Here is a 25,468-nt window from a genome sequence, read left to right on the forward strand (position 1 = left end):
GTGAAAAAACCCCACAGCAAGCCAAAGTGTAGATTAGAAATCTGAACACTTAATCAAATTAGTTCAAATGTGGAGGGAGGGCTTGCTGTCAGAAAAAACTAGCACTCTAGGCAATGCCTATGCGTATTTATGCAGCCCAAACGTTTTAAATATCAAATGGGCGTAAAATGGGGCAAATACTCAGGCTGTGGGCTCTCGGCGCGAAGCGACCGGTCTGACAGGCGAGAAACACCTGATTCTGTAAACAAATATGGCCGCCGCGCATGCGCGGTAACGACCGCCCGGTATTTCAAAAGACGGAGCACTCGCAGCGCTAGCGAGAGCCTCCCAGCCCCTGTCTCCCTCTCCACAAACAAAGACGCGGGCGCGAAGCACCCGTCCCCGGGAGGTGAACCACACGCTCCCCGCACGTTAAGACAAGCGCGGCGAGCGGAAAGAAAAAAGCAATGCGTGCCGATAAATAGTAACCATGGCGATGTAAAGACAAACACTTTGAACGCTACAAAGCATTGAAACCCTGGAAGCAATATGCTACAGTATCAAGCATGTATACAAAATCACAGCGAATGCATTAGAATATGAAAGAAGCACTTAACTGGCTGCGGAGCAGCAAAGAAAGAGGATGTTGTACTTGCCATATTACCTTTTATACTGTGGACTCTATGGTTATATACGTCATACCCTGGTGTTTATGGGTATTGTAGTTTTTTCATTACATATACTGTGTTCTTATTGGCTGCTGAGCATTTCTAGTAAAGAAATGAGAAAGCATAATCGGAGCCTCCTGTCCTGCATAGAATCCATAACACGATTCTATGGTTCTAGATCCTTACTACAATTCTAACATTGACTTACAACTTACCCATGACGCACAATACTACAGCCGCCCGATCACATTGTCTGATAACCTATGGCTGCAGTCCTGGTTCAAAAACTACAGCAAGCTCATGAAATATCAAATTACTGCCCGCCAAAACATCAATGAAATCACGAGAGGAAAATAGCTGGCAAAAGATGGGGTAAATCTTTAGTAATGTACATGCTGGATGGGTTAGAAGAAACTGCCAAGTCACGACTGATAAATATGACGCTGACATCATCGCCGCGCGAAGGCAGGCCTACGGGATAAAAGGCAAGTCACTGTCATCTGATCAATTACCTAAGTCCCCAGTGCTCTGAAAACGTCACAGTCGAAGGGTAGAAAATGCAAGTCATCGTTAATGAAGAAGTCAGTGTGTTTCTAGCAGTAAAAGCAGCTGGACTCCCTAAAGAAACGTACTGTTTTGGAGCAAGCGTAAATAATATTTCCACAGCTGATGTTCGAAATGTATTTAGTGAGAAAAGGAAACTTAGGACAGTTCCAAAGTACTCTGAATGTAAGCATATATGCGAGGATCATATTCGAGGGGCACGAAAGTTGACAGTGTGTACGTTTTTCTTTCGATGTTTTGATTCACTGGAAGCCTCATTGTTTTCGTAAAGACGTTTAAATAATTATTTTAGTGGATATTATTTTTGTTTTATTCACAGTAGCATTTCATTTTTAGTGAGTTAAAACATTCAACAACTTTTATTCCATTTTGAGAAACCCGTTTATCCCTTTGCTGCGTACACTATTATTTGGACCATGTAGGCGATTACCATACAAGGATTTCCAGCAAAGGTATTCGTCTGGGGTTCAGCCGTATTTGTCCTTCATCGATGTCTCTGGCTACGTACGTATGCTGAGGACGCGGGTGCTCGTAGCCATAGAAACAGAGTCACAATTCTGCTTGTCAGTCTCACGCCGTACGTCATTTATGCGACGTGATGCAGCAGAAAAGGCGTGGTCGTTCAGTTAACACTGGCCCTAGAAAGAGCTGGAAGGCTTCTTTGTAAGCGGATATTAAAGTCTACGCGAGCTATGACTCAGCACAGGCGGATGGATAAATACTGCTGGTGTGGCAGTTTCGGACAGTGCATGCCCAAAAGAAGAACGAAGACTTTCAGTACCCGAAGGAGAGCAGTTTCCAGGTGACCCAGGCTAGAGACATTAATTGCAATCTTACTGTGGACAGGTAGACTTTCAAGAACGCGCAGACCCGAAGGCTCCTGAGGCAGCCGGACCACCACACAGCTGTTTTTGAGGGAATAACCAGCAGAGGTGAGCTTCTTCATAGAGTTTATTTGAATGTTGTTGAGCTGAGCTTTTTTTTCCGCAAGTGTTATTTATTCTCTTTTCTGTCGGCCGTGTTTTTCGCCGCTTGCTGAATAAGTCAACTAATGTAGCAGGACGACTGTGTGTGTGTGTGTGTGTATATATAGTCCTCCCTATATTAGCACACTCACCATAACCATATTGGAAAAGAAAAACATTCCGTATAAGCTCCCCTGGAGTCCTTTTCCAGGGTGGGAAACCTACTTTCGTATTCATATTCCTTCTCATTTATTTTCTGTCTCTCTCGATAGATAAATAAAACAATTCAAGTCGTTAAACTTGCTTGGAATCCGATTTCCATAGTTTCTACAAGTGTTTCATTTGTGAGTGTTTTTACAGTGTTAAAGTTGTTTCTGCCCCCTTTCTTTAATTTCCATGTGTTTTTACTATATTTTTAAATTCTATATTGTAATTTGTTTAAGAAAATTAATATATCGTAGATTTTATGCATACTGTTGTATGGTTAAATCCGAGAATTTGAAAAAAAAGTTGTTTTGTAACATTGCTTGTTTTGAAGGAGACCAATGGCGGTCAGCTTTTGAGAATTAGCTTCTGTTGGCCTAGAAATAGGGTAACTGATCATAATAAATGGGGACGGTTTGAGGAGTGTGATTGTAAGCTACATTGTTTGAGATCATGCAGTAATAGCAAGGAGGAAAACAAGCATTGGTATATCCAATAGGTCTCGCCTTTGGGGCCTTATAAGTGTTTAGGCAGAGCTATTGACTTTGCCAATGTGTTTAAGCTGGCAGATTCCGAGAGCAGGCTGAGGTGGTGTTGAGTGATGTTGAGGTGGTAGTGGTGGTGACTGGTGCTGAGACGATGCTGAGGTGATGCTGAATGATACTTAGGTCTTGCTGAGTGATGATGATGTAGTGGTGTACTATTGCCAATGCGATGCTGAGTGATGCTGTGGAGGCGCTGAGTGATGCTGTGGAGGTGCTGAGTGATGCTGTGGTGGCACTCAGTCAGTGAGAGAGTCAGTCAGTGAGAGTGTGCGCCTGTGAGAGTGTGCGCCTGTGAGAGTGTGCGCCTGTGAGAGTGTGCGCCTGTGAGAGTGTGCCTGTGAGAAGAGTGTCTGAGAGAGTGGGGTAGAGGAGGGGTAGAGGAGAGGTAGAGGAGAAGAAGAGAGGTAGGGATATATAGGCAAATGAAAAGGAAGCTATCGACTTCAGGAATGTGAAAGAAAGCTGTCCTATCTTGAAAGCTGATTACAAGCATTTTCTGAGAAACGCTGCGAAACTTTCAAACCACGGAGTCGTTTGAAAGTTTCGCCGCGTTTCTCAGGAGATGCTTGTAAACACGAATAACCTGATTTCATTTAATTTAACAGTTGGCTCCGCCCAGGATTGCTTAGTAACGCAAATGACAAGGAAGTTATCGACTTCAGGAATGTGAAAGAAAGCTCTCGTATCTTGAAAGCGGATGACCCATGACGAGAGAGGAAAGTCATATGGCGCCTCTGCACGTAAGCATGCGCCCGTAACCGCAAGCTCTAGGCCACATAGGTAGCATTTTCTGAAGCCCTTACTAAAAGTCTCGCCAGAGCAGCGCATGCGCTGGCGAGACCTAAAAAAGGGGAGCTCATTTGACTGTGGAGGAACTAGGAGGGTCCTTACTGAAGTCAATGACGAGATCCTTCAAGAATGGGCTGTTTAGTTCCTTTTTGAATAGTAGGGACACAGGAAGAGGTGTTCAGCTCCTCATTCCTTAGTGGCAGGTTTGGCTTGAGCTCCGTTTTGGATTTCTTGCTTTCAAGTCTGGCAATATCATGAACAGCAGCATCAGTTGGTTAGTGTTTTACATTAGTGGGCTATTTTCACTGATTTGTAGTTGCAGTTCTGAAGGGGTAGCTAATGAAAATCATTTATGGTGTTGATGTGGTCCTATTTCTTCAGTTGTTTGAGGGAGCCGGTTCGGCAAACAAGACACCGTTCACTGGGGCCCAAGTATCCGGGATGATGGCGAGTAGGGCGCAACCCTCATCCAGGTGGGAGAGTGCAAGGCATCTTCCCTGGGGCTGTCAGTGGTTACTGGGCATTATTTGCGTTGAGTACTGTTGTTTACCAGGGTTTTCCATGGCTCCCAGAAAGAAAATAAGGAGCACCATAAAAGTAGAAGACATAGTATATATCAGCCTTAAAAGGTACTATCTTGCATATTGACTGGCTATATTTCAAATAACACGAGACACCAAGGTTCATGCAGTACTAGATGAAATGATACAGGTTTTCTTGTCCAAGCTCATTAACTCTCTTTTTTTGTCTTGGGTTCAGTCTACTAGTGACACCAATGGGCCAGATTTGCCATTCAAAATCCTACAAGTTGGTTATATGTGCACTTTTGGCCTTATTTTCTCATCTGTTTTTGGTACAAGGCTTGGCAACTTAATGTGTTTTTTGTTGTTGTTGTAAAATGGCACTAAAACACACTACAGAAAATAATTGGAGAGAGAGTGGAGAAGAGTAGTTGAGCGTAGGCCTCGGCGGAGTTCCGCATAACCAAAAAACTCCGCCTTTCTACGTGGAGTTCCGCAAGCAGCAGAGTGCATTAGGTCGCACTGATTTTTAGCGCAGAGTATTTGTCCCGCGCTAGAAAATCAGTGTGAACTGCACTACGCACAGCACAAGAGGGTGCTGCTTCTTTGTGCCGCTCGAGTAGATGTTCTACTTGAGCGGCAGCTTCCTCAACGTGAACTGAAGGTTTCTCAACGCGACTGCCCGCATTGAGAAATCTCGCTGGGAGGTGGTCCAGCTTTGGATTTTCCACGCTCATCAACTTGATGTTGGCGAGCGAGGAAAGGAGTGGAGTTTTTCAGAACTCGGCGTGCCCCGCGGAGTGCAGAAAACACCGTGAGCGGAGTTCACCGCCAAGGCCTAGTTAAGGGTGAAACTGGTCTCTCAGTTATAGTTCACATAAGAATCACTGCTGGTGCCAAAATTTTGATTGTTCCCAAAGACGTCACCCAGGGGTGTAACAACTTAAACTGCGTATGAGCCAAAACTGTTAGATCAGTCAGAATGTTCAGTTAGTAGGACATTCATGAGACCGGTGGCACCATGTGGACCTACAGGCTTGCAAGTTAGGGCTGGGAACTGTGATAGAATGTTAGTACACAATGACAGTTGTAGAGTGGGATATCTGGCAATTGTTATAGCTCTCAAGATGATGAGTATGATTCTGTAGCCAGTGTTGACAATACTTTCAGATAAACATTGATAATGAAAAACCACTGCTACTGGAAAAGGGCCCATACATGGTCCCATTAATTATGTAAGGGTACCAGGCAAGGTACTGATCGCCACATTTGCAGCCCTGGGGTGCTCCTCTGCAGGTCCTTGATCTCTGGTCACGTTGATGCTTCTGTGCTATGCTCTGTTGAGCTGAGCAGCAAAGGCCTTATGTCGTCTAGATGACTCATTCCCACAAAACATCTACCTTGCAGACTTCAGTTGGCTAGGCCTTGTTCTTTGCCAGAAGACTGCTCATCTCACACCAGGCAGTAATGTCACCCTTTTTCAATGGTGAGGCCTCTCCATGCTTTCTCGTCTGTTCCTGGCCTTCAGAGAAAAAGTAAACAGAAGGTTCCTGTCTCATAAACCTTACTGAACTGGTCCTTGGAGTTTCCAGCAGAAGTCCAGACTAATGGGTGGAAGATGCCAGCATTTGACCTGCTTTGGTGTCCCTGACCTGAAGGCAGGGCCACACAATTTCTGTAGCCTACTGTTCGAGTTCCACAATTTTTAAATAAGTTTAGTGCCTTGGAGCTCTTATATCACAAAAACACAGGCCACCTAAAGTGTAATCTTGGTCCAAAATGTAAACAGTCTTTCAATTTGGACACCATGCAGGCCAGAATGTGTCAAATGGGCAGGATATTAAATGTTTCCTTGCCATCTGTGGACTTATGTTCCTACAGATAGGAATAAATATTGGCCTGTGCTACTACAAAAGTTGTTCTCTCTTTTGTCAGCAGTACGAGCTGGTCCCGGGCTGTCTCGGATTGTTTGGAGAAAGTGTCTTCAAGGGTGAATCCGAGCAATTTTTCATTTGTGGATAGTAAATTTGCGAATCTGTCTATGCGAATGACAGATATACTTGCTGGGCTTGTCCGTTGCTGAAAGCAAAGAGGAATTCAGTCCTTTTTGGGTCAGATACACACTTGGCATGGAATTTTATTACAGTCCATCCGGTCTTTCTCGCCTGAATGTAACAACCCACTCCCTGTTTTTAAGGCCACAGACTTCTGCAGGTAGCTTTATATATAAGAGAATATTGATATAGAACCAAATACTGCACTATCAAAGACTATAATTGACAACAAATGATTTTATCTGGATTCCACTACGCAGCAATATAGATCTTTTTATGTTGTCTGCTAAATAGCTAACTTGTTAAATATTTGTACATGTTTTGCTTGTGCCACAATTTCTAAACATTCACGAAGGCCAGCCATCGGCACATAAAATGCAGATCTTAAAATGTGTTCCTTAAAAGTGTAAATAATATACTGTGAGTCTGCTAAAATCCACATATGTGGAATTCTTGATTGTGGGTTTGCTTGTGTTTGTAGGGAAGTTGTGACACCACCCATTGTTTGACCAAGGAAATCTTCACAGACTCATATCTTAAAATGGAGCTTCCAGACTTGGGAAAGCATTGCTCAGAGAAAACATGCAAACAGCTGGGTAAGAAACTGTACACTATATACATAAACGTTTGTACAAGCAGCAACTAAGAAATGTCTTAAACATCTTCTGATACTCGTTTTGAATGTGAGGGTATCATAGACATTGCTGCTTCCACACTAGCAGAGAGGAAGCAGTCCTATTCCTCCTATTGAAAATGGTGTTGCTGGTATGGGACTGGCATACATTTTCACAAAACACTACTAATTTCATGTTCTCGCAATGAGTAACTACGACGAGCGAGAGAAAAGGGAAACTGGATGGGGTGGATGGGGGTGAAAAATTAAGTGCTAATATTTTTGAGCTTTGGATGTAGTCTATATTGCATGTTAATTATTTTGCCCTTCTGATGCAACCTCTCTTGTGGGTTTAGAGCTTCAGATGGGTGAGGATCAAAACAAAGGTTGTGTGGACTGGATTCACAGTCCGTAATGCTACATTTACGAGCCAAGTTCCTTCCTTACCATTTTATATGATTGGAATTGATGGTCAATGGAAATCCATTACTCCATTTAAAAGATGTGCCAGATACTGAAACACACAATTTTGGGTTGTTATGTGAAATGATAAAGCTTTAATGATTATGATGGAGACGCAGCAATTCATAACATTGTATTAATTAACTTGCTTTATCTTTGCAGATTTCCTGCCCTTTAAATGTGACGCATGCAAAGACGTGTTCTGCAAAAACCACTACAAGTATGAGCAGCACAAATGCAGCTCAGCGTACAAGAAGGTAGCGTTGCCAAATAAATATTTATTTGTTTGCACTCAGATTATTTCCACAAGCAAACCCCAGGACAAAAGGTGTTTAAGGTACAATCTTCTAGCAGCAGGAACATTCTCATGGCTTCCAGGATGAAATGTTAACTGTAACTAAATTTAATATATGTGGTTTGCTGACACTGTACAAAGCTGTGTTTCTATGTTCTAATACATCTTAATAGGACCCACCTCTATCAAATAAAACCAAAGATCCACCTTCATAAGTATGTTGGCTCTCTGCTATAACACCAGTTAATGCGACAGTCAGAATCTTTTGTTTAATTAGTGGGTATGACAATCCCTGCAACTCGCACTTATCCCTATGGTGTATTCGAGCAGGTTAAACCTCCTGAAATACACCTGGGTAAAGCATGGTTTGTATCAGGACATGCTGGATGCTACGCCCCCTTATGAAGGATAAAATTTGTAATTGGAGCTGTCGCACCCAATAAATTCTGAACCTTGTGATGTATTATTTCACCGTGTGCAAAAATGATCTCCCCCGATCTGTGTGGCACTCTTAATTACGACTTTGCCTTTTGAGGTCTCACTGAGTTCCAACACCAGCCTACGTGCCCATTTGCAATTGGTCAAAAAAACCATACCAGTAGAAAATATTTGAGAACTGTTGAGGGTGCAACCCATGTATTGTACTGGGAGTGCCATAGCTGTATAGGTCTCACTTACACATGCAAAGTACTGACTGCACAAAAATCTGTGTTAACTATGAAGCCGTTTCTGGTTGGTTATTAGGTAGTACAGCAGTTGCAGGCTGAAAATAGTATAGCCCCAATGGATCACAACTTGGCTTAAAAGTAACTCTTCCCCCCCCCCCCCCCCCTTTCCAAATTGAAATGCCAATTCTGGTTTGGCGCTGGACGTACGTATGTATTTCATTGTTTATTAACCTCCAAAATTGTACACTTGGGAGTTCCTTAAATTCAATTTGCCTGCCACTATGGCTGCCATATGTTGTGAAAAGTCTTTAATGTCTGAGAATTGCAAGTCATGCTCCCGTGATATTGCAAGTCAAATGTATAGTTAGTTGCTTCCTGTGCAGGGATCGGAGCGATTCCATGTTTTGCGCCACTGCTCCTCGCCTACAGGCTTCATTTAGGGCCTGCTGATTGCAGGTTGAAACCTTCATTCCATTTGGTTTTAACAGTTTATTTTTTTTAAAACATTTAAAACTCAGCTATGTTTGCACACAGAGTGTATGTTGATAAGTGTCTACAACAACTAAACAGGAAGCCTAAGAGTGTGTTAACAGCCGATTGTATTGACTGATGCTGGAGGCAGGTACACAAAAAAAATATTCAACCAATTGAGTGCAATTCAGTGTATTCCATAAAAAGTGTCACTCCAACCAGTTTTTTCATAACCAGAAGTATTAATGTGTAATATCCCTGATTCAATGTGTTTTCAATATTTAATTTTAAAGCATTACTTGCAATTAATGTGCTGTAGCAGAGTACATCCCACAAGTGACTGGTTGAAACCCAGATGAAAGAAGAATGCAATGTGACCATTTCAGCTACTTCATGCATAGGTTTTAAAATCTTGATAAACTTCTGTTAGCTGCTGTAAGAAAATACATTATTTTTTAGCAGCTCCCCACTTTGTTGTCTATTTATCCTGGCTTTAGAATTCTGTTTACTGTGCCACACCAAACTGTGGTATAGCAGCTGCGATTCTCCATGAAACCAAGTGCTAGGCATTTGTTTCACCTAATAGGCATTTTTTTTTTTTTTTTTTAATATAAATCTTTTTTATTAACAATCATCGACTTTCAAGGCTCATAATAATGGTACAATCTCTGTCCAGGCGAGGCAGAATCTGACAACACTTATAAACATCGCACACAGGTAGGACAATTTCAAGGAGAAAGCGGGTTGTCGAGGGCAATGTCTTGGGGTGGAATACAGATGTTCCCTCTGAGTTCCAGGGCCCCCAGAGACGGGACCACTTTTTGGGGCAGCCCGAGCAACAAAAACCGTCTTCTCACGGAACATTCACCAATCCATACTTATCTTCCATGCACCCAGACCTAATAGGCTTTTAAAAACATTTTTAGGTCGAGCCTAGAGCAGTGCATGCGCTGCTTGCTCGACTTTTAGTAGGGGGTAAAAAAAAGTGCTACCCACAAGCTTTTGGTGGCCTAAAGCTTGCGCGCAGCCGCCATCTGCCTTTCTCTCATTAAGCCTTCAAGCCGTCATGGCTCATTAAGTGATTTCGCGCGCAGCGCGCACGCACACAACTCCCTCCGCCTCTCTCTCCCGCTGCAGCCCCCATCTATACATTCCGCGCGGCCAATGCTTGTTGCTTTTTTCGCCAATTCACGCCTCTTTTTACCCTCTTATACCCAACTCTCATCACTCATTTTGCCCTTCAATGTCTCCGCCTGTTTCTTCCTCCCCTTTGCCTCTCTTCCGTCTGTCAATTTCGTCTCTGTCCTCTCTCCTCGTCCCTTCCTATCGCAGTCGCTCTCCTGTACTAGTTTTGCTTTCCCTCCCAACTCCTGCTCCTCTGCCTCCACCCCTCTTCAACATTCCTTCTCAGTGTGAAGCGGTCATCTAACCCCTAAACCATTCCTCTTTTCTGCTCCTCCTTTCCTCCTTTTCTCTCCACTTGCACCGCTTTCTTTTCCTGCTCTCCCTTTTCTCACCTTTCTTTGGTTTCCTCTCAGCCCGCCTCTCCTCCCAGCCCCCTCCCCCCCCCTCCGTCTACTGTTGCCCTGTAATCCCCCCTTCTTGTAGGCGGGAGGCAGGCTCAATGAGCCCCTTTGGGGATGGGGCCGGACTGCGAAGATACAGCACGGATTGCAAACAATTGACATTTTCCCATAAACTCGGGCTTGGGTGCCTGATCCCTGGATCACACACACAGCTATTGATTCCGCTTGATTTGTCCTTGTTAAGTTATTTCTCTCTCTGCTGCAGACCGGGGGTAATTCCATAAAGCGATTCCTCTGCCTGCCTCATCTGGCGGGGATGAAGGGGGGCACGGCGAGGCCGCTCAGCTCTGGTGGCATCACTCATAGCCTGGCGCCGAGCATGTCAGCCGCTGCGCTGGGCCGGATTTTAATAAGATCCCTGGATGGAAGCTTCCTGCGCAAAAATCAATTCACGTCTGCTGGTGGCTCTAATAGAGAGGACCCCGGAAGCGACATAGAGGCGAGTGTCCCGGAGACACTGCGCCATCAAGCGTCCCAAAGGCGGCGCGCAGCCCAGAGACTCTACTGCCCAATCAAAAGCGTCCTGGAGGCACTAATGTGCCATTCCAAGCTTCCTGGAGACACTTCTGCGCGATCCCAAGCTTAACGAAGACACTTATGTGCCATCCCTAGCCTCACGGAGACACTACTGCGCCATCCCTAGCCTCACGGAGACGCTACTGTCCCATCACAAGCGTCCTGGACGCCCTAATGCACTATCCCAAGCTTCACAAATACACTATTGCGGCATCCAAAGCTTCTCAGCGACACTACTGTGTCATCGCAAGCTTCCCAGAGACACTACAGCCCCATCACAAGCGCCTGGAAGCACTAATGTGCCATTCCAAGCTTCCTAGAGGCACTACCGTGCCATCCCAAGCTTCTCAGAGACACTACTGCGCCATCTCAAGCTTCCTAGAAACACTACTGCACCATCCCAAGCTTCACAGAAACAATACTGCACAATCACAAGCTTCCCAGAGACACTACTGCGCCATTGCAAGCTTCCTAGAGCCACTACTGCATAATCACAAGTTTCATGGAGACACTACTGCGCCATCCCAAGCTTCTCAGATACTAGTGCACCATCAAAAGCTTCCTAGAGATAATACTAGTGCACCATCAAAAGCTTCCTAGAGACAATAATGCACCATCACAAGCTTTACAGAGACACAACTGCTCCATCCCAAGGTTCTCAGAAATCCTACAACGCCATCCCAAGCTACTTAGAGATACTACTGTGCCATCACAAGCTTCCTAAAGACACTACTATGCCACCGCAAGCTTCCCGGAGACAATACTGCACCATCCAAAGCTTCTCTTAGACACTATTGCGCCTCCGTACCCTTCCACATGCCTAACAATGCTGACATGTGACATTCATAACTCACGTGGATGGTTGAAGGACCCATTTGAAGGGGACTGGCAGACTAACTTGAAAAACATCAGAGGCCAGTAGATGACTTTCGGGCCTGGTCAGGAAAAAGACTGCTTTGCCACTATAGCCTGACCAGCTGACAGTAACCACACTTGGTAAAGAGAGTGCACAGGAGGTGTCCCTCTAGACCACTAACCCCGATTCTGGATTTCAGTTTGTGTCACAAAAGTACCTCCAGTGTATATGCGCCAATGTCATGCGTCCTGAAGCAGGGGGCCATAAAAGTTGCAGCTTGCTATAGTGAATTAAAGCCCACGCTCTACAGATCCATCGAACTGCATCCCAGCACACATACTTTCGCGAGCATGCCAAGGATGCTAGTGGCCAATGGCACGCTTCCTGAAGATACTATTGCGCCATCCTGGAGACACGGTACCATCAGGCATTCCAGATATAGTGTGCCATTGCGAGTACCAGACACACTTCCAGGTGATCGCAATGGTTCCCAGATACACTGCGCCATGAAGCATCCACATCATACTATTGTGCTACCTTCATGTAGAGCAGAAGCGTCCCGGAGACGTTACGCCATCAGGCGTCCCAAGGATACTGTGCCATTGGTAGTTCCTCAAAGACAAAATGTGGGCCATCACATGCATTACTATTATTATTATTATTATTATTATTATTATTATTATTAGTAATAGTAATAGTATTAGTAGTTGTAGTAGTAATAATAGTAGTATTAGTATTATTTTTTTATTGCGCATACGTTCACTTGAGGAGAATAGACAAGTCAAAAAGACATAAAAGCAGGACGGTAACCAAAGTCACGAACCAAGAGCCGTAGAGTCGCCAAGCCCCACCCGGGAGGCTGCGCTAGAACTTCGAAAACAGGAAAGCTTTCACAGTGTATTTAAAAGCTCGAAAGCGTATTCTGTGTCTCCAGAGAGAGGTTGTTCCAGCACTAGGTTCCAAGAATACAGAAGACTCTACCACCACAGAGAAGCAAGTTACACAGTGTGTATGTGTGTGTGTGGGTGTTGGGTAGTAGCTGGTAGGGAGTCATGACATCCATTACTGGATGGCACACACAAAACAAGCATTGGCATAGCCAATAGGTCTAGCTTTTGGGACCTTATAAGTGTTTAGCCATGCAACAGTTGATGTTGTTGCACAAAGGATATTGTGCTGCATAACTAAATACTTATAAGGTCCCAAAAGCGAGACCTATTGGCTATGTCAATGCTTGTTTACTTTCCTGTAATGGCACCAGTGGCATGGAAGTTAAATCCTGTATGTGGGCTTGTAGGAGAGTAGGATCTGCACTTATGTTGCCCCCACTTTTTTTCTGATGTATACACTGGTTTCTGGCTATAGTCTGGCTGGGTCCCTGCTAATCGGGGCCCCAGTCTCACTGATCTCTCTAAACAACTTGGTTTGCATATTAGATGCACTAGTGCTTGGATACTGTGGTACCTTATGAGCCCCTAGTATATGGTACCTTGGGTACCTAGGGCATTGGTACTTCACAGGCCTACCAGGGGCTGCAGCATGTATTATGCCACCCCTGGGAAGCATTCTCAATCTGACACCACAGGCCTGCTACTGCAGCCTGTGTGAGGTAGTGTTAGCACCCCTCACTGAGGTATAGGTTCCTATATCTCACCATACACACACATATAAACCTATCAGCCACCCCTTTTGCAGGCCCTAACAATCCTGAGGGCAGGGTGCTTGGTTTACTATGTGAGGGGGTGCTTCTGCATGAGCAGGACCCCTCTGCAGCTGGCAGAGTCTATTCTCTGCTACTGTTTGTGGATGCGGTTAAACCATATATTCTTAAGTGCATTATAACCTCGCGGTAAATGCTAACTTTGGAATGACTGCATCAAAACATGTCGTGTTTGGTGTCAAACAACTTGGAATCATACCCCCGCACCAGTAACTGGTGTGGGAGTATGATCCCACCCTTCTAGAGGGGATGACATGTACCCACTGTACTAAACGGTAGAAATCTCCTAGAGCCCTGGCATCACAAAATGGATGCCACCAGCACAGACACTGGGCTGCCCTCCTGCTGCTGACCGAAACTCGCAGTGGAGGAAGCCCAACAAAAGGCATCCTGTCACAGGGAGGTGTCACCACATCCCAGACAGGATTTAGTGTATTGGAGCTGGGTGGGTGCACTCTTAGAGTGCTTTGAAGTCCTGCACTGGGTGAGCAGTACGCGCCTCTGTGCATATGCCAGCTCAAACCGGTTCAGGGGCTAACTGCCCCTGCTCTGGCGTGAAACTGGACAAAGGGAAGTGGGTGTAACCACCCACTACCCTGACCCTCCTAGAGGAGTGGTCATAGAGCTAGTCCCTCCCCTATCTTCACTATAAGATAGCAAGCATTGCCAATGCAATTCAGATTACCCTGCACGACGCTCTACAAAGAAGAATCCTGGCCCTTCGACTTTCCACTATCTTTGGAAGACTGAAGACTCTCCCTTGGAGTCAAGGAGTGACTCCCCTGCTTGGTAGGCACCTATAACCTCAATCAACGGTTGCAAACTTCACCGCTCCCGCCGGAGTCCGAAGTCCCTGCGGCCCTAGAAGCGGATTTCCTGACCTCTCGACGGCCATTTTGGGTCCCCAGCGAAGCTGTGGCATCTGGACCCCACGAGAAACTAGGAACGGCAATACCTGGGAACCGTGCACTGATTGCGAGTGCAAACCCTAAACCACGTTCTTCGAACTTGTGCTTTGGACCATATGTGGCCCAAGTCCCCAGCAGGTCTTGTTCCAAACATCAGCGGCCTACCCCGTCCCGAGTGACCGTGGGCTCCTGTGAAACTTTTCCTGTGGCGGCGTCTTCGCGATCCCTTGCCCGTTGGCTAGTGGGTCCCCCGAAGACTTTCTCAACGATTCAAAGGGCTCTCCTGGTTGCTCCGGGCCTGCCCTCACTTACCCTCGCTGGGTAAGTCCATCAGACCTTGCTTGTCTGCATCACGACTATCTTCAGTCCACACGAGACTTGCAGTTGCCAAGGCTTGTTGGCTCCAATCCGGTTGCCGACACAGTCATCAGCTGCAGACGTCGTGGGACACTCCGAATCCAGCTGCTGGTCATCGTCGATCCCTCCTGGACCTCGTGAGCGAAGAGACAAAACACCGTCGACGACCTAAAGCGACGCGACATCTGTGGTCATCCATCTTGCTGGCCACCGGTCACTGGCAAGTGACTTTGAACACTGTCCCTTCAATTTTCATGTCCTCTTCATCTTCAATCCACCTTCGAATTCCAGCGGACACCTCTTCAGTCGTCTCAAGCAGCAAGTCTTCATTGGTCTCCATTGAAAACAGCATCGCGACCCGACACCAAAAGACACCTATGCACCCGGCTTCCCTGGGTGAGGTAACTCGTGCACTCCGGTGCCCAAGTGTGTGTTGGCCCTCGAAATACTTACCCTGTAAGTGGCTTGCTTGTTGACTTCTTCGAAGTGCCCTAAAACTTTAAAATCCAAACCGCGACTTGCTCCATTGTGACCTATAGGAAACCCGCGGCTGTGTTTAGACACTGCACGCGTCTCCCGTGGGCTTGTTACTTACCTGCTAACACTGCAGTAGTGAAGCCCCAGCGATTCCCAAGGCCCTAGGCGTTTGTCATTTGCAAGTCGACTTTGTTAAACCATTTTTTTAGTATATGGTCTGGTACGCCCCTTGGGCTCCAGCCATATTTGTGTTTAATTTATTGAGAACTGTTGACATTTGAATGTTTACCTGGCTTCTAATCTCATAAAGAGATTAGTAGAGTGTGTCTAGAAATAAATACATATATATTTGATATATATACCTGTGTGGTGTCCTTTTCATTTGGTAATTCAAGAGATTATAAGGTAAAACAAGCTGCTTTACATTCCTCAGAGACTTAGCCTGAAGGCTGCTCTCCACAGCTACCACTAGGATAGCTTTCTTTAAAAGGTTGTCTTAAACCTATCTACCATAAGAGTCGATTTGGACTGGTGCAAGGTGGCCACTATAACTAGTGACCAGCATATGCCAGGCCAACTTCTCACAGGGCTGTAGTGTCTTTACACCACCCACATATATGACAAAATATATGTTCCCTCTATAAGTTCCAGGGCCCCCAGAGACGGTACCACTTTTTGGGGCAGCCCCGAGCAACAAAAACATTCTTCTCAGGGAACATGCACCAATCCATACTTGCCTTCCATGCTCCCAGACCAAAATGGGTTTTTAATTTTTTATTACTTTCCTGTAATGGCACCAGTGGCATGGAAGTTAAATCCTGTATGTGGGCTGTAGTGTGGCTCCACACCACCCACATATATGACAAAATATATGAATAGTGAGGCCGCAGTTTAAAAGTGCAGCATCAAGACATGGCAAGGAAAAGTGCCTGTGCCAAGTAGGAAAACTTAGTTTCATACATCGGGCAAGTCACCCCTAAAGTGTGCCCAATAAGTCAGTCCACATGGCTGGCTGCTTAAAGTATACAAATATAGCATACTACACATTGGAAATAGTATGCCCCCCAGTTAACAATTGCTCTGAAACAGTTTTCACTGTCGAGGTAAAGCTACATTTTCTTTCCTCAGACCTAGGTATAAATAAAATGATTGTACATCTCCACCAAAACAATGCTATCAAAATTACAGAAAGTTATTTTTCACTTTTATTTCAAAAAATCAAATTCAATTGTGATAACGTTAGTGAAAATAGTAACTTAAGAAGGTGCACTCTGTGCTGCCTAAGTGAAAACCAGTTTAGATCTGACTTGCCTCTCCTCTCAGCAGTGCTCCAAAGTCTCAGCACACATCCTTGGAAGGCAGCTAATGACCCTGCTCTTGGATGATAGTAGTTTGGCCTCTGAGGCCAGAAAGTCAGGAGTATTGTGCTCATTACGTTTTCTTAATTGGTTATGGAATTTTATTTTGTTTTCTTGACTTTAAAATTGTTGTACTACTTGAACGTACATTTCGTGGGTCAGATGGCTGCTTCTTGTACCCCAGCAAACACGGGTTGAAAAGAGATTTTCTAGGGATGTGTTTTAGCCTAACCAAATTGTGTGTAAGATAGCAAGTGTACTCTGCTTCCAAATTAGTAACAACATTTCTGATGGCTCTCTTTTTACTCAAGCAGGTGTCTGTAAAGAATCTATCTATATATTTGTATTGTTTTATTTTAATAGGACGTACAGGTTCCAGTTTGTCCAATGTGCAATGCCCCCATCCCAGTCAAAAAAGGTGAAGTGCCTGATGTTGTGATTGGAGACCATATTGCCAGAAACTGTAAATCTGATTCTCAGCGTAAACAAAAGGTAAATGATGTTATAATTTGCTGCAGATTATGAGTTTGATTTTCCTGTAGTATTAGAGATGCTCTATTCTATGATTTAACTTTTATCTACTTGTTTCATTTAGAGTTAAATACAAGAGAAAAACATAACCTCGTCTACAACCCAGAGGCTGGCGCACACACTGGCGCACACACACAAATATGTGTATTTGTAAAGCGCACGTTTGCCCATAGGGTATCTTGCCGCTGAATAACAGATGCTTATTGTTACCCAACTCAGTGGTACTCATTGCATGAGATTATACGATAGAAAGGGACTGATTGACCCAGTCAAAGTCAAAAGATACTTTATTCGACAGCTAAGAGTCATAAAAGCACAGTTCATTTCAAGACATAGGTACTTAAAACCTTAAACATTAAACAATTGTATTCTAAAGATACCTTTTTATCTGTTCTGCATATAGTATCCCAATTTACAAATTCATCAAACATCTATAGATATACAAACAAAGCAGTAATATAAGGTACAAACATACAATGAATAAATGACCAGAATATATTGAATCTATCTCGTGAAATACACATTAAGTAACCGAACACACTGACTCTGGAGCCGACAAGCTTTTCCTGTATCTAATGGCCGCTATTAAAAAGCTTGCAACCCCCAGGCAAACTGTGGGAGAAAGTATCATTTGAAGATAGGTCAAAGCCGGCCTCACTGACCCAGTCTCTATAGGGATACATTTAGTTTGTTGACCAAATCAGTGAACATTGCAACAGTAGTGGCAGCGCATTCAGTCAACAAGCTGCAGGACATTCGGATAGATCGGGCATGAGCGTTCTGTAAATTCAGAGGAAAGAGACTGTATGAAAGGTGTCCTTCTGTCCCGTAATGTCTTTTCTTTGTTATTGAAGATGCTGTATTTTAGAGGCAAATTAAAGACTTTGCTATTCAGATGACTGAGCTTCAGTATTGTTCTATTGTTGGCCAGTTCTTCTTTGAAGCTTTGCCCATTGCTTTTGAAGCAAGGCCAACTTCTGCCCTATGAGACTGAGGCAGCTCCAAGTTAAGATCTTAAGCCATGTGCCCTACTTTTAGGGATCTTTGAGCCACTTTCTCTCATGAGTAGCACGCAGCTTTGTAACAGTCTAAAATTTTACTGCAAAGAAAGTGTGAGCGATATGATGCAGGTGCCATACTGCACAGCTTTAAAATTTAAGCAATATAAACTAAGCTCAAGATTTTTTTCTCCCAAGAGATTGATTGACGTGTATCATACACAATTAATTGAGCTGTCTCTAGGCACCATCCACTTGTGTGTTCGGAGACTGCCTTTAACTAGCTGCAAAGTGTCCTGTGGGTACTTTGGTCTGGTATTATTTGTGAGTTGTCCACTTTTTTTGCAGAATTATGGTACCAGAATGGTAAAAGAATGTATTTGTATTAAACAGCAGAGAGAGGCTGCCTGGCCCAGCCATACAGGATAGCTGAAATGTATAATTCTATAATCTTACAGAAATGTCTCTTTTTGGTTTTGCTTACAACCAGCTAACTTACTACCTCAAATAAATACTCATTTAAAATAATAAATGTGGCTCTTGCATAGCTGTTACTTACAGCAGTACTAATTATCTGAGAACCCTACACCATAATTCACAGAAAGGTATTTGTAATATTCTCATGAATCTGTTCTCTTCCTACCTTTCTGACAGATCTTCAGGAACAAGTGCTTAAAACCGGGGTGCAAAAGGAAAGAACTCATGAAGGTGGTGTGCGATCATTGTCAAGAGAACTTTTGTATTAAACACAGACATCCATCGGATCACAGTTGCAAAGGCAGCGTTCGTCCCCTCTCAAAAGCAGGGTGAGATTACCAGTATTAACTGTTATTAACTTGTAGGGATTATTAACCTTGACCTGCTCATACTCTCATATTTGCTGGCTTACATTGGAATGGGCACTGTCTGAGTGACGTCTTTGTTTTGCAGACGCGCAGCCATCATAAGGGCAGAGACATGCTCTGACGCAGCATCTTCAATGCGTGAAACTGCAGCTCACCAGCCACCTCAGTCAATCAGGTATAAACCAATAAACATTAACAGTTGTCCCTTTTGGGTTGATCCAGCCAAGCTGATTTCATTCAGGATTTTATAATAATCCAGATTACCATTTTAAGTTACTAGATAATATACTTATATTTTTTAGGCCTGCACAAGACCAAAAGAAATGTTTTTAAACTGAATTCTTCTGAAAGATATTCAGTGCCATTAATGTTCCCTGCATGGAGTTCCCAGTGGGTTGCTATTGGTGCTTATGGCATTGGAATTGGCTGTTACTAAAGATATGAAATGGTTTTTGTAACTTCTACATTGAACAAGGCACAAGATGTGCTTAATTACTTGCCCTCGGTGCTTCATTTGAGCCGGCGGCTTCCGATGCTTGGCACCAACACTTAGGGGTTGATTACGATGAAGCCTGGAAAGGCTCCAACCATTGGTCTGAGCCTTTCAGGGCTGCATCTCGGTTTAATTTCCAACCGCCGCATTACAATGCTTGTGGTTGGAAATTAAACTGGCCGGTCATCATGGCTGGCTTCCGAGGGGCTCAAGGAGGTGCCTGCCACACGGTGCAAGGAGGAACACAGACTCCCTTTCCACTATGGGAGCAAACTGGCTGTAACACAAGCTCCCAATAGAGGAATGGGAGGATCGGTCGCATCATTATGAAGCAGTCTGAACAGTCGACGAGAGGTTTGTCGGTCCCGTTTCCGCTGACGTCGTAATAGGCCCCTTAATTGGCAACACTAGTACTTATAACAATCTGCCACATGGTGGCACTGTTTGTCTAATTTAGAGAATAGCTCAACAACAGTTGTTTATCAATTCAATATACATTAAAAATTACTAATACCTGTTACCAAAGCCATTCTTATAGCTTTGGGGGCCTGCAATAGTCAGAATTGTCGCACTTGTAGTAGTGGGATGGTTAGTAGTTGTGTTGTACCTGTACTTGGTAGTACTGACAGAGGCAGTGGGCAGTGCAAGCGGACATAGCCTCCTGATGAGTGCCCGGGCCCTTATTTTTTTTGCAAATTAAGTACTGCTTACCCTGTAACTAAAATGGCACGAATACAGGATGGGTGTTGTGGAGAATGACATGTATATTTAGGATTAATTAACACAGCTCACCTCTTTTCTTTCAGTGCTTCACTGTTGCCGAGGAGCTGTGGGATGTCCTATGCTGCCACCTGGCAGAATGGATTGGTAAGTACCACCTAATCTCTCAGGCCTCCCATTGAGCTCCATTGCAATGTGAACTTTGTGCTTTTCCTTTCAAAGGCTATAAAGGACAAGGGAACACAATTCAATTGGTCAGGGACCTTGGGGAAGATACAAGTTTTAAACACAGTGGTCCCTAAACATGGACAGTAATCGTAGGGAAAGATGAATATTGATTCAGAATCAGTAATATATTTAAAGCTGTCCAGCTGGACACAATTGCTTTTAATTTGTAAAATTAACACAAAAATAATAAAGTGGGACACAAGCCTGCATCCTACTGAACGTGTATAAAGAGCATAAACCTAAAACAGAACAAGCATTGGTCGCGCGTGCGAGACTCCATATGTGGAGGGGGAGAAGCGGGGGGGTGTGTGTGTGTGTGTGTGTGTGTGTGTGCGCGCACGCAGGGATACGGTTATAACCTATTTTTACCACAAGTAAATTGTCAATTTCACTGCATTTACTGGTTTGTCACCTATCACCACCCCTCTATTATTAATGTTATCGAGTGATGTTCAACTCGAGTGGACTGAACAAACCGAGTGAAATAATTAGTTCGAGGCATATGAGCTGCAGATTATGCACTGTGCATAGATCGCCATCTGGTGTTGGGCCCGGATGTTTGCAGTTTGTTTTTCTTCTTGGACAGTGTTTGGAAGTCACGAGTTTGGTGACTCCTCCTTCGGTCCGTACTGCGCATGGGCTTCGGCTCCATCCTCAGATTGTTTTTTTCCGCCATCGGGCTCGGATGTAATACTTCGTGCTCCGGCTTCGAACCTTTCCAGTTCGACCTTCGACGAAAAATCCTCGTCCATCGAGATTCTTCAGACAAAATCATCTTCTTCATCTCTCTCTTCGGCACTTCTTCGATTCCAGGCATCGGCGGCGGCCTTCGGGCCTATCTCGACTCTGGTCTCGGCCGATGGAAAGGACTCCCTTTAAGAAGTGCCCTAAATGTGGGTCTAAATTTCCCCACACAAATTTACATCAGGTGTGCAACCTCTGCCTCTCTCCCGAACACGAGGCCCGAGACTGCCCCGCCTGCAAGTCTTTTCGATTGAAAAAGACTATTCGGGATCGAAGAGCTAGACGCACCATGGCGCACTCCTCGACCTTGGCTCCACCTGACCTCTTCGGAGAAGACATCGGAGCTTCGGGACAGCAGCACACCTAACAGGAAGACTACCTCGTCAGCGCTTCCGAGGCCGACGACTATGACGTGGAGGAGATCACACCGGCGCAGAGGGTCGTGAGTACTCTACCCCCTCCCACTCCCGCGCCCACACCGAAAGAGACTCCGGTTACACCTTCGCCTCCGGGCCTAGGCAAAACCAAACATACCGCTTCCATCACCCCACCTTCGGGCCCGGTGAAGAAGCATCATAAGTCTCCCGGCGGCTCGGGCCAGCCTACTAGCGGTGCTGAAAAACGCCCTTCGGCACCGAAGAAAACCACACCAAGCTCCGTTCCAAAGCCATCGGTGTCGAAACCTGGCCTCTCGGTGCCGACCAAACAAATCCCTCGGCGCCGAAACTCCCGTGCCGAAACCTGCCTCTGCACCGAACAAAAAATCGGAGGCCCCGAAAGAGCATGGCACAGATAAACCAAAGAAGCCGTCGGCCCTGAAAACATCGGCGCCAACAGGTCAATTGGTGCCGGAGGAACTATTCATGCCAGATCCTCGACAAAAGACTGTAACAAAGGATCCAAAGACTGGACATTTGACTTTGTCTTCAAAGAAAAGACATTTAGACAAGCCAGCTCCTCCTCCACCGCCAAAACGGAAGGACTCTGCCACATCCCCTTTCAGAGTACCTTCCCCACCGCCTCCACCTCCCCCATCTCCGCCCCTCCACCTTCTCCACCCTTGCCTCATAGCTCTCCAACCCCGTCTCCAGACCCTGATGACCAAGGGGATCCATACTATGATCCAACAGATGTCCCACAAGATCCCACCCCTCCGGAGACACCAGACCCATGGGAGGATTATCATAATCCAGATGTCCCAGATGTACCTCAGGATGATCTTTATCCATCCAGGCCATCTCCACCAGAGGACTCCTTGGGGTTCCACCACTTGTTACAACGGGCGGCACATTATCATGGGGTGGAGTTACACAGTGATCCAGTTGAGGAAGACTTCCTACTTGATACCTTTGACATCGCAGATAAATCTACTGCCATACTACCCATGCTTAAAGGGGTGACCAAACATGCGGCAGAGGTTTTCAAAGACCCAGTCAGGGCTAGAGTCTTAAACACCAGAATAGAGAAAAAATATAAGGCCGCCCCCACAGATCCTGCCTATATTAAAGGACCTGCACCCTTAGACTCATTAGTGGTATCCACAGCTAGGAAGCGGTCCAATTCTCAGTCATCGGGTGAGGCTCCACCACCCGATAAGGAGTCCAAGCTCCTAGACGCGTCAGGCAAACGCACTGCCTCGCAAGCTGCCAATATGTGGCGTATCGCCAACACGCAAGCGCTGTTGGCAAGGTACGACAGAGCGCACTATGATGAGCTGGAGACTATCATGCAACATCTCCCAGAAAAATATAAAAATACGGCTCATGAACTAATACAAGAGGGAAAGACCATTACCAACACCTCTATTAAATGTGCAATTGACGCAGCAGACACAGCTTCCAGGGCTATAAACACCAGTGTTCTGCTTCGCCGCCACGCCTGGCTCAGAATCTCAGGCTTTAAGCCAGAGGTACAAGCATCTATACTAAACCACCCCTTTGACCAGCAACACTTATTTGGCCCAAAAGTAGACGAAGCCCTGGAAAAATGAAAAAAGATACAGATACGGCGAAGTCTATGGGAGCATTACAGTCCCACCCTCCTAGACGCTCTTTTCGCCGCTCCTCCTTTCGAGGCACTGGCAGGGGCTACTCTGCCGATAACGCCTCCACATCCTACAAGTCCCCTCCTCAGACTACCTTCACAAAGGGTTATCAAAGAGGTGGATATAGAGGAAACAATAATAAAGGCAGGGGCAAAACCAACACCGCCCGTTCTACCACACCGCCCACACAATGACTTTCCCCCGCTCCCCCCAGACCATTCCACTCCAGTCGGGGGCAGACTACAAAACTTCTTTCAAACCTGGGAGACCAAAACATCAGACAAATGGGTGACCCAAATTATTCGGTCAGGGTACTGTCTCGAATTAACATCCACCCCTCCAAATATTCCACCCAGGCACCGTACAATGTCGCAAGAACATACCACATTGCTCAAACAAGAGGTAATCTCCCTCCTGCAAAAACAGGCTATAGAGCAGGTCCCCATCAATCAACAAAATTTAGGGGTCTACTCTCTGTACTTTCTGATACCAAAACGAGACGAGACTCTACGACCCATTCTAGACCTCCGGCCTCTAAATGCATACATACATTCAGACCATTCTAACATGGTAACTCTCCAACATGTTTTCCCACTCCTCTGCCAGAACGATCTTCTCACCACACTGGACTTGAAAGACGCATACTTTCATATTCCAATACACCCTTCTCACAGAAAGTACCTCCGATTTGTAGTGGACGGCCAACATTATCAGTTCAAGGTTCTCCCCTTCGGGGTCACAACCGCACCAAGAGTGTTCACCAAATGCCTAGCAGTAGTGGCGGCACACCTCAGAAGACAACACATTCACATCTTCCCTTACTTGGACGACTGGCTAATAAAAGCCACGTCCTACAACCAATGTGTGCAACATACAAACCCTACCATCCAACTACTTCACCAGCTAGGTTTCACGGTGAACCACCAAAAGTCCCAGCTGATACCGTCTCACACAAAGCAATACCTCGGTGCCACTATAGACACCTCAAAAGCTATAGCCTATCCCAATTCAGCCAGAATCGCAAGCATACAAGCCTTGCGTCAAAGATTCATTCCTCTGCACTCTCTCCCAGCAAGAGTGTTTATGAAGCTAATAGGGATGATGGCATCTTGCATTTTCATAGTGCCTCATGCAAGACTCCACATGCGTCCACTCCAAGAGTGCCTAGCACGCCAGTGGAACCAGGCCCAGGTGCAACTGACGGATCTGGTGTTGGTGGACGGTCGCACCCATCGCTCTCTGCAGTGGTGGAACACCACAAATCTTTCCAAAGGGCGACTGTTCCTGGACCCGGTTCCTCAGGTAATTCTAACAACGGACGCATCGCTCTCCGGTTGGGGAGCGCATCTATTGCACCTCACAGTGCAAGGTATATGGACGCCACAACAAAAGTTACTCCACATAAACCACCTAGAGTTATTGGCGATCTTTCTAGCCCTGAAATAATTTCAGAAACAAATCTCAGCCAAAGCAGTCCTCATTCGCACAGACAATATGACTGCAATGTACTACATTCAAAAACCGGGGGGGGACACACTCTCCACAGCTCTCTCGGTTAGCACAGGGCATATGGAGATGGGCAATCCTGCAAAAAGTCTTTCTCCTGGCACAACACGTCCCAGGGATACAAAACACCATGGCAGATCTGCTCAGCAGACAAACGCAGCAAATGCACGAATGGGAACTGCATCCACAACTTCTTCACCCATTCTTTCACAACTGGGGGCATCCTCAGACCTCTTCGCCACCCACGAAAACAAAAAATGCCTAAGCTTCGCCGCCAGATACCCACACCCATTGTCCAAAGGCAATGCGATATGGATGAACTGGTCAGGCAAATTTGCATACGCCTTTTCGCCTCTCCCGCTAATTCCATTAGTGGTAAGGAAGCTACAACAGCACTCCCTCACACTCATTCTGGTAGCTCCAACATGGGCCAGGCAGCTGTGGTACACCACACTACTACAGCTCTCAGTGGTACCAAACCAAAAATTACACCTGTCCCCATGCCTCGTAACCCAGAACCATGGTGAGATCAGGCACCCGGACCCAGCTCAGCTCAACCTTGCGATCTGGCTCCTGAAATCTTAGAATTGGGATACCTTAACCTTCCCCCTGATTGCATGAACATTATCAGGGAAGCCAGACGTCCTACCACGCGAGCATGCTATGCCGCAAAGTGGAAAAGATTTGTTATTTACTGCCGTAACAATACAATCAACCCTTTAGATGTATCCATACAGCACATCATATGTTACCTGCTCTATCTACAAAGGTGTAACCTGGCAT

At 45.5% G+C, this 25,468-nt stretch overlaps 1 protein-coding gene across 1 annotated transcript in view; it reads left to right on the forward strand.

The window, feature by feature from the left end:
* Positions 1-1,835: 1,835 nt before the first annotated feature.
* Positions 1,836-25,468, forward strand: part of ZFAND2A (zinc finger AN1-type containing 2A) — a 42,819-nt gene continuing 19,186 nt past the window's right edge. Inside the window, exons 1-7 of the mRNA XM_085629263.1 lie at positions 1,836-2,143; positions 6,771-6,885; positions 7,527-7,621; positions 16,940-17,068; positions 18,760-18,911; positions 19,036-19,125; positions 20,250-20,310. Of these exons, the coding sequence (XP_085485389.1) occupies positions 6,831-6,885; positions 7,527-7,621; positions 16,940-17,068; positions 18,760-18,911; positions 19,036-19,125; positions 20,250-20,310 (582 nt within the window). The 5' untranslated portion in view covers positions 1,836-2,143; positions 6,771-6,830. The remainder of the gene's footprint in view (positions 2,144-6,770; positions 6,886-7,526; positions 7,622-16,939; positions 17,069-18,759; positions 18,912-19,035; positions 19,126-20,249; positions 20,311-25,468) is intronic.

The sequence above is a fragment of the Triturus cristatus genome, chromosome 10 (genome assembly GCF_964204655.1).
Source record: "Triturus cristatus chromosome 10, aTriCri1.1, whole genome shotgun sequence".
In the NCBI taxonomy this organism is placed as follows: Eukaryota; Metazoa; Chordata; class Amphibia; order Caudata; family Salamandridae; genus Triturus; species Triturus cristatus.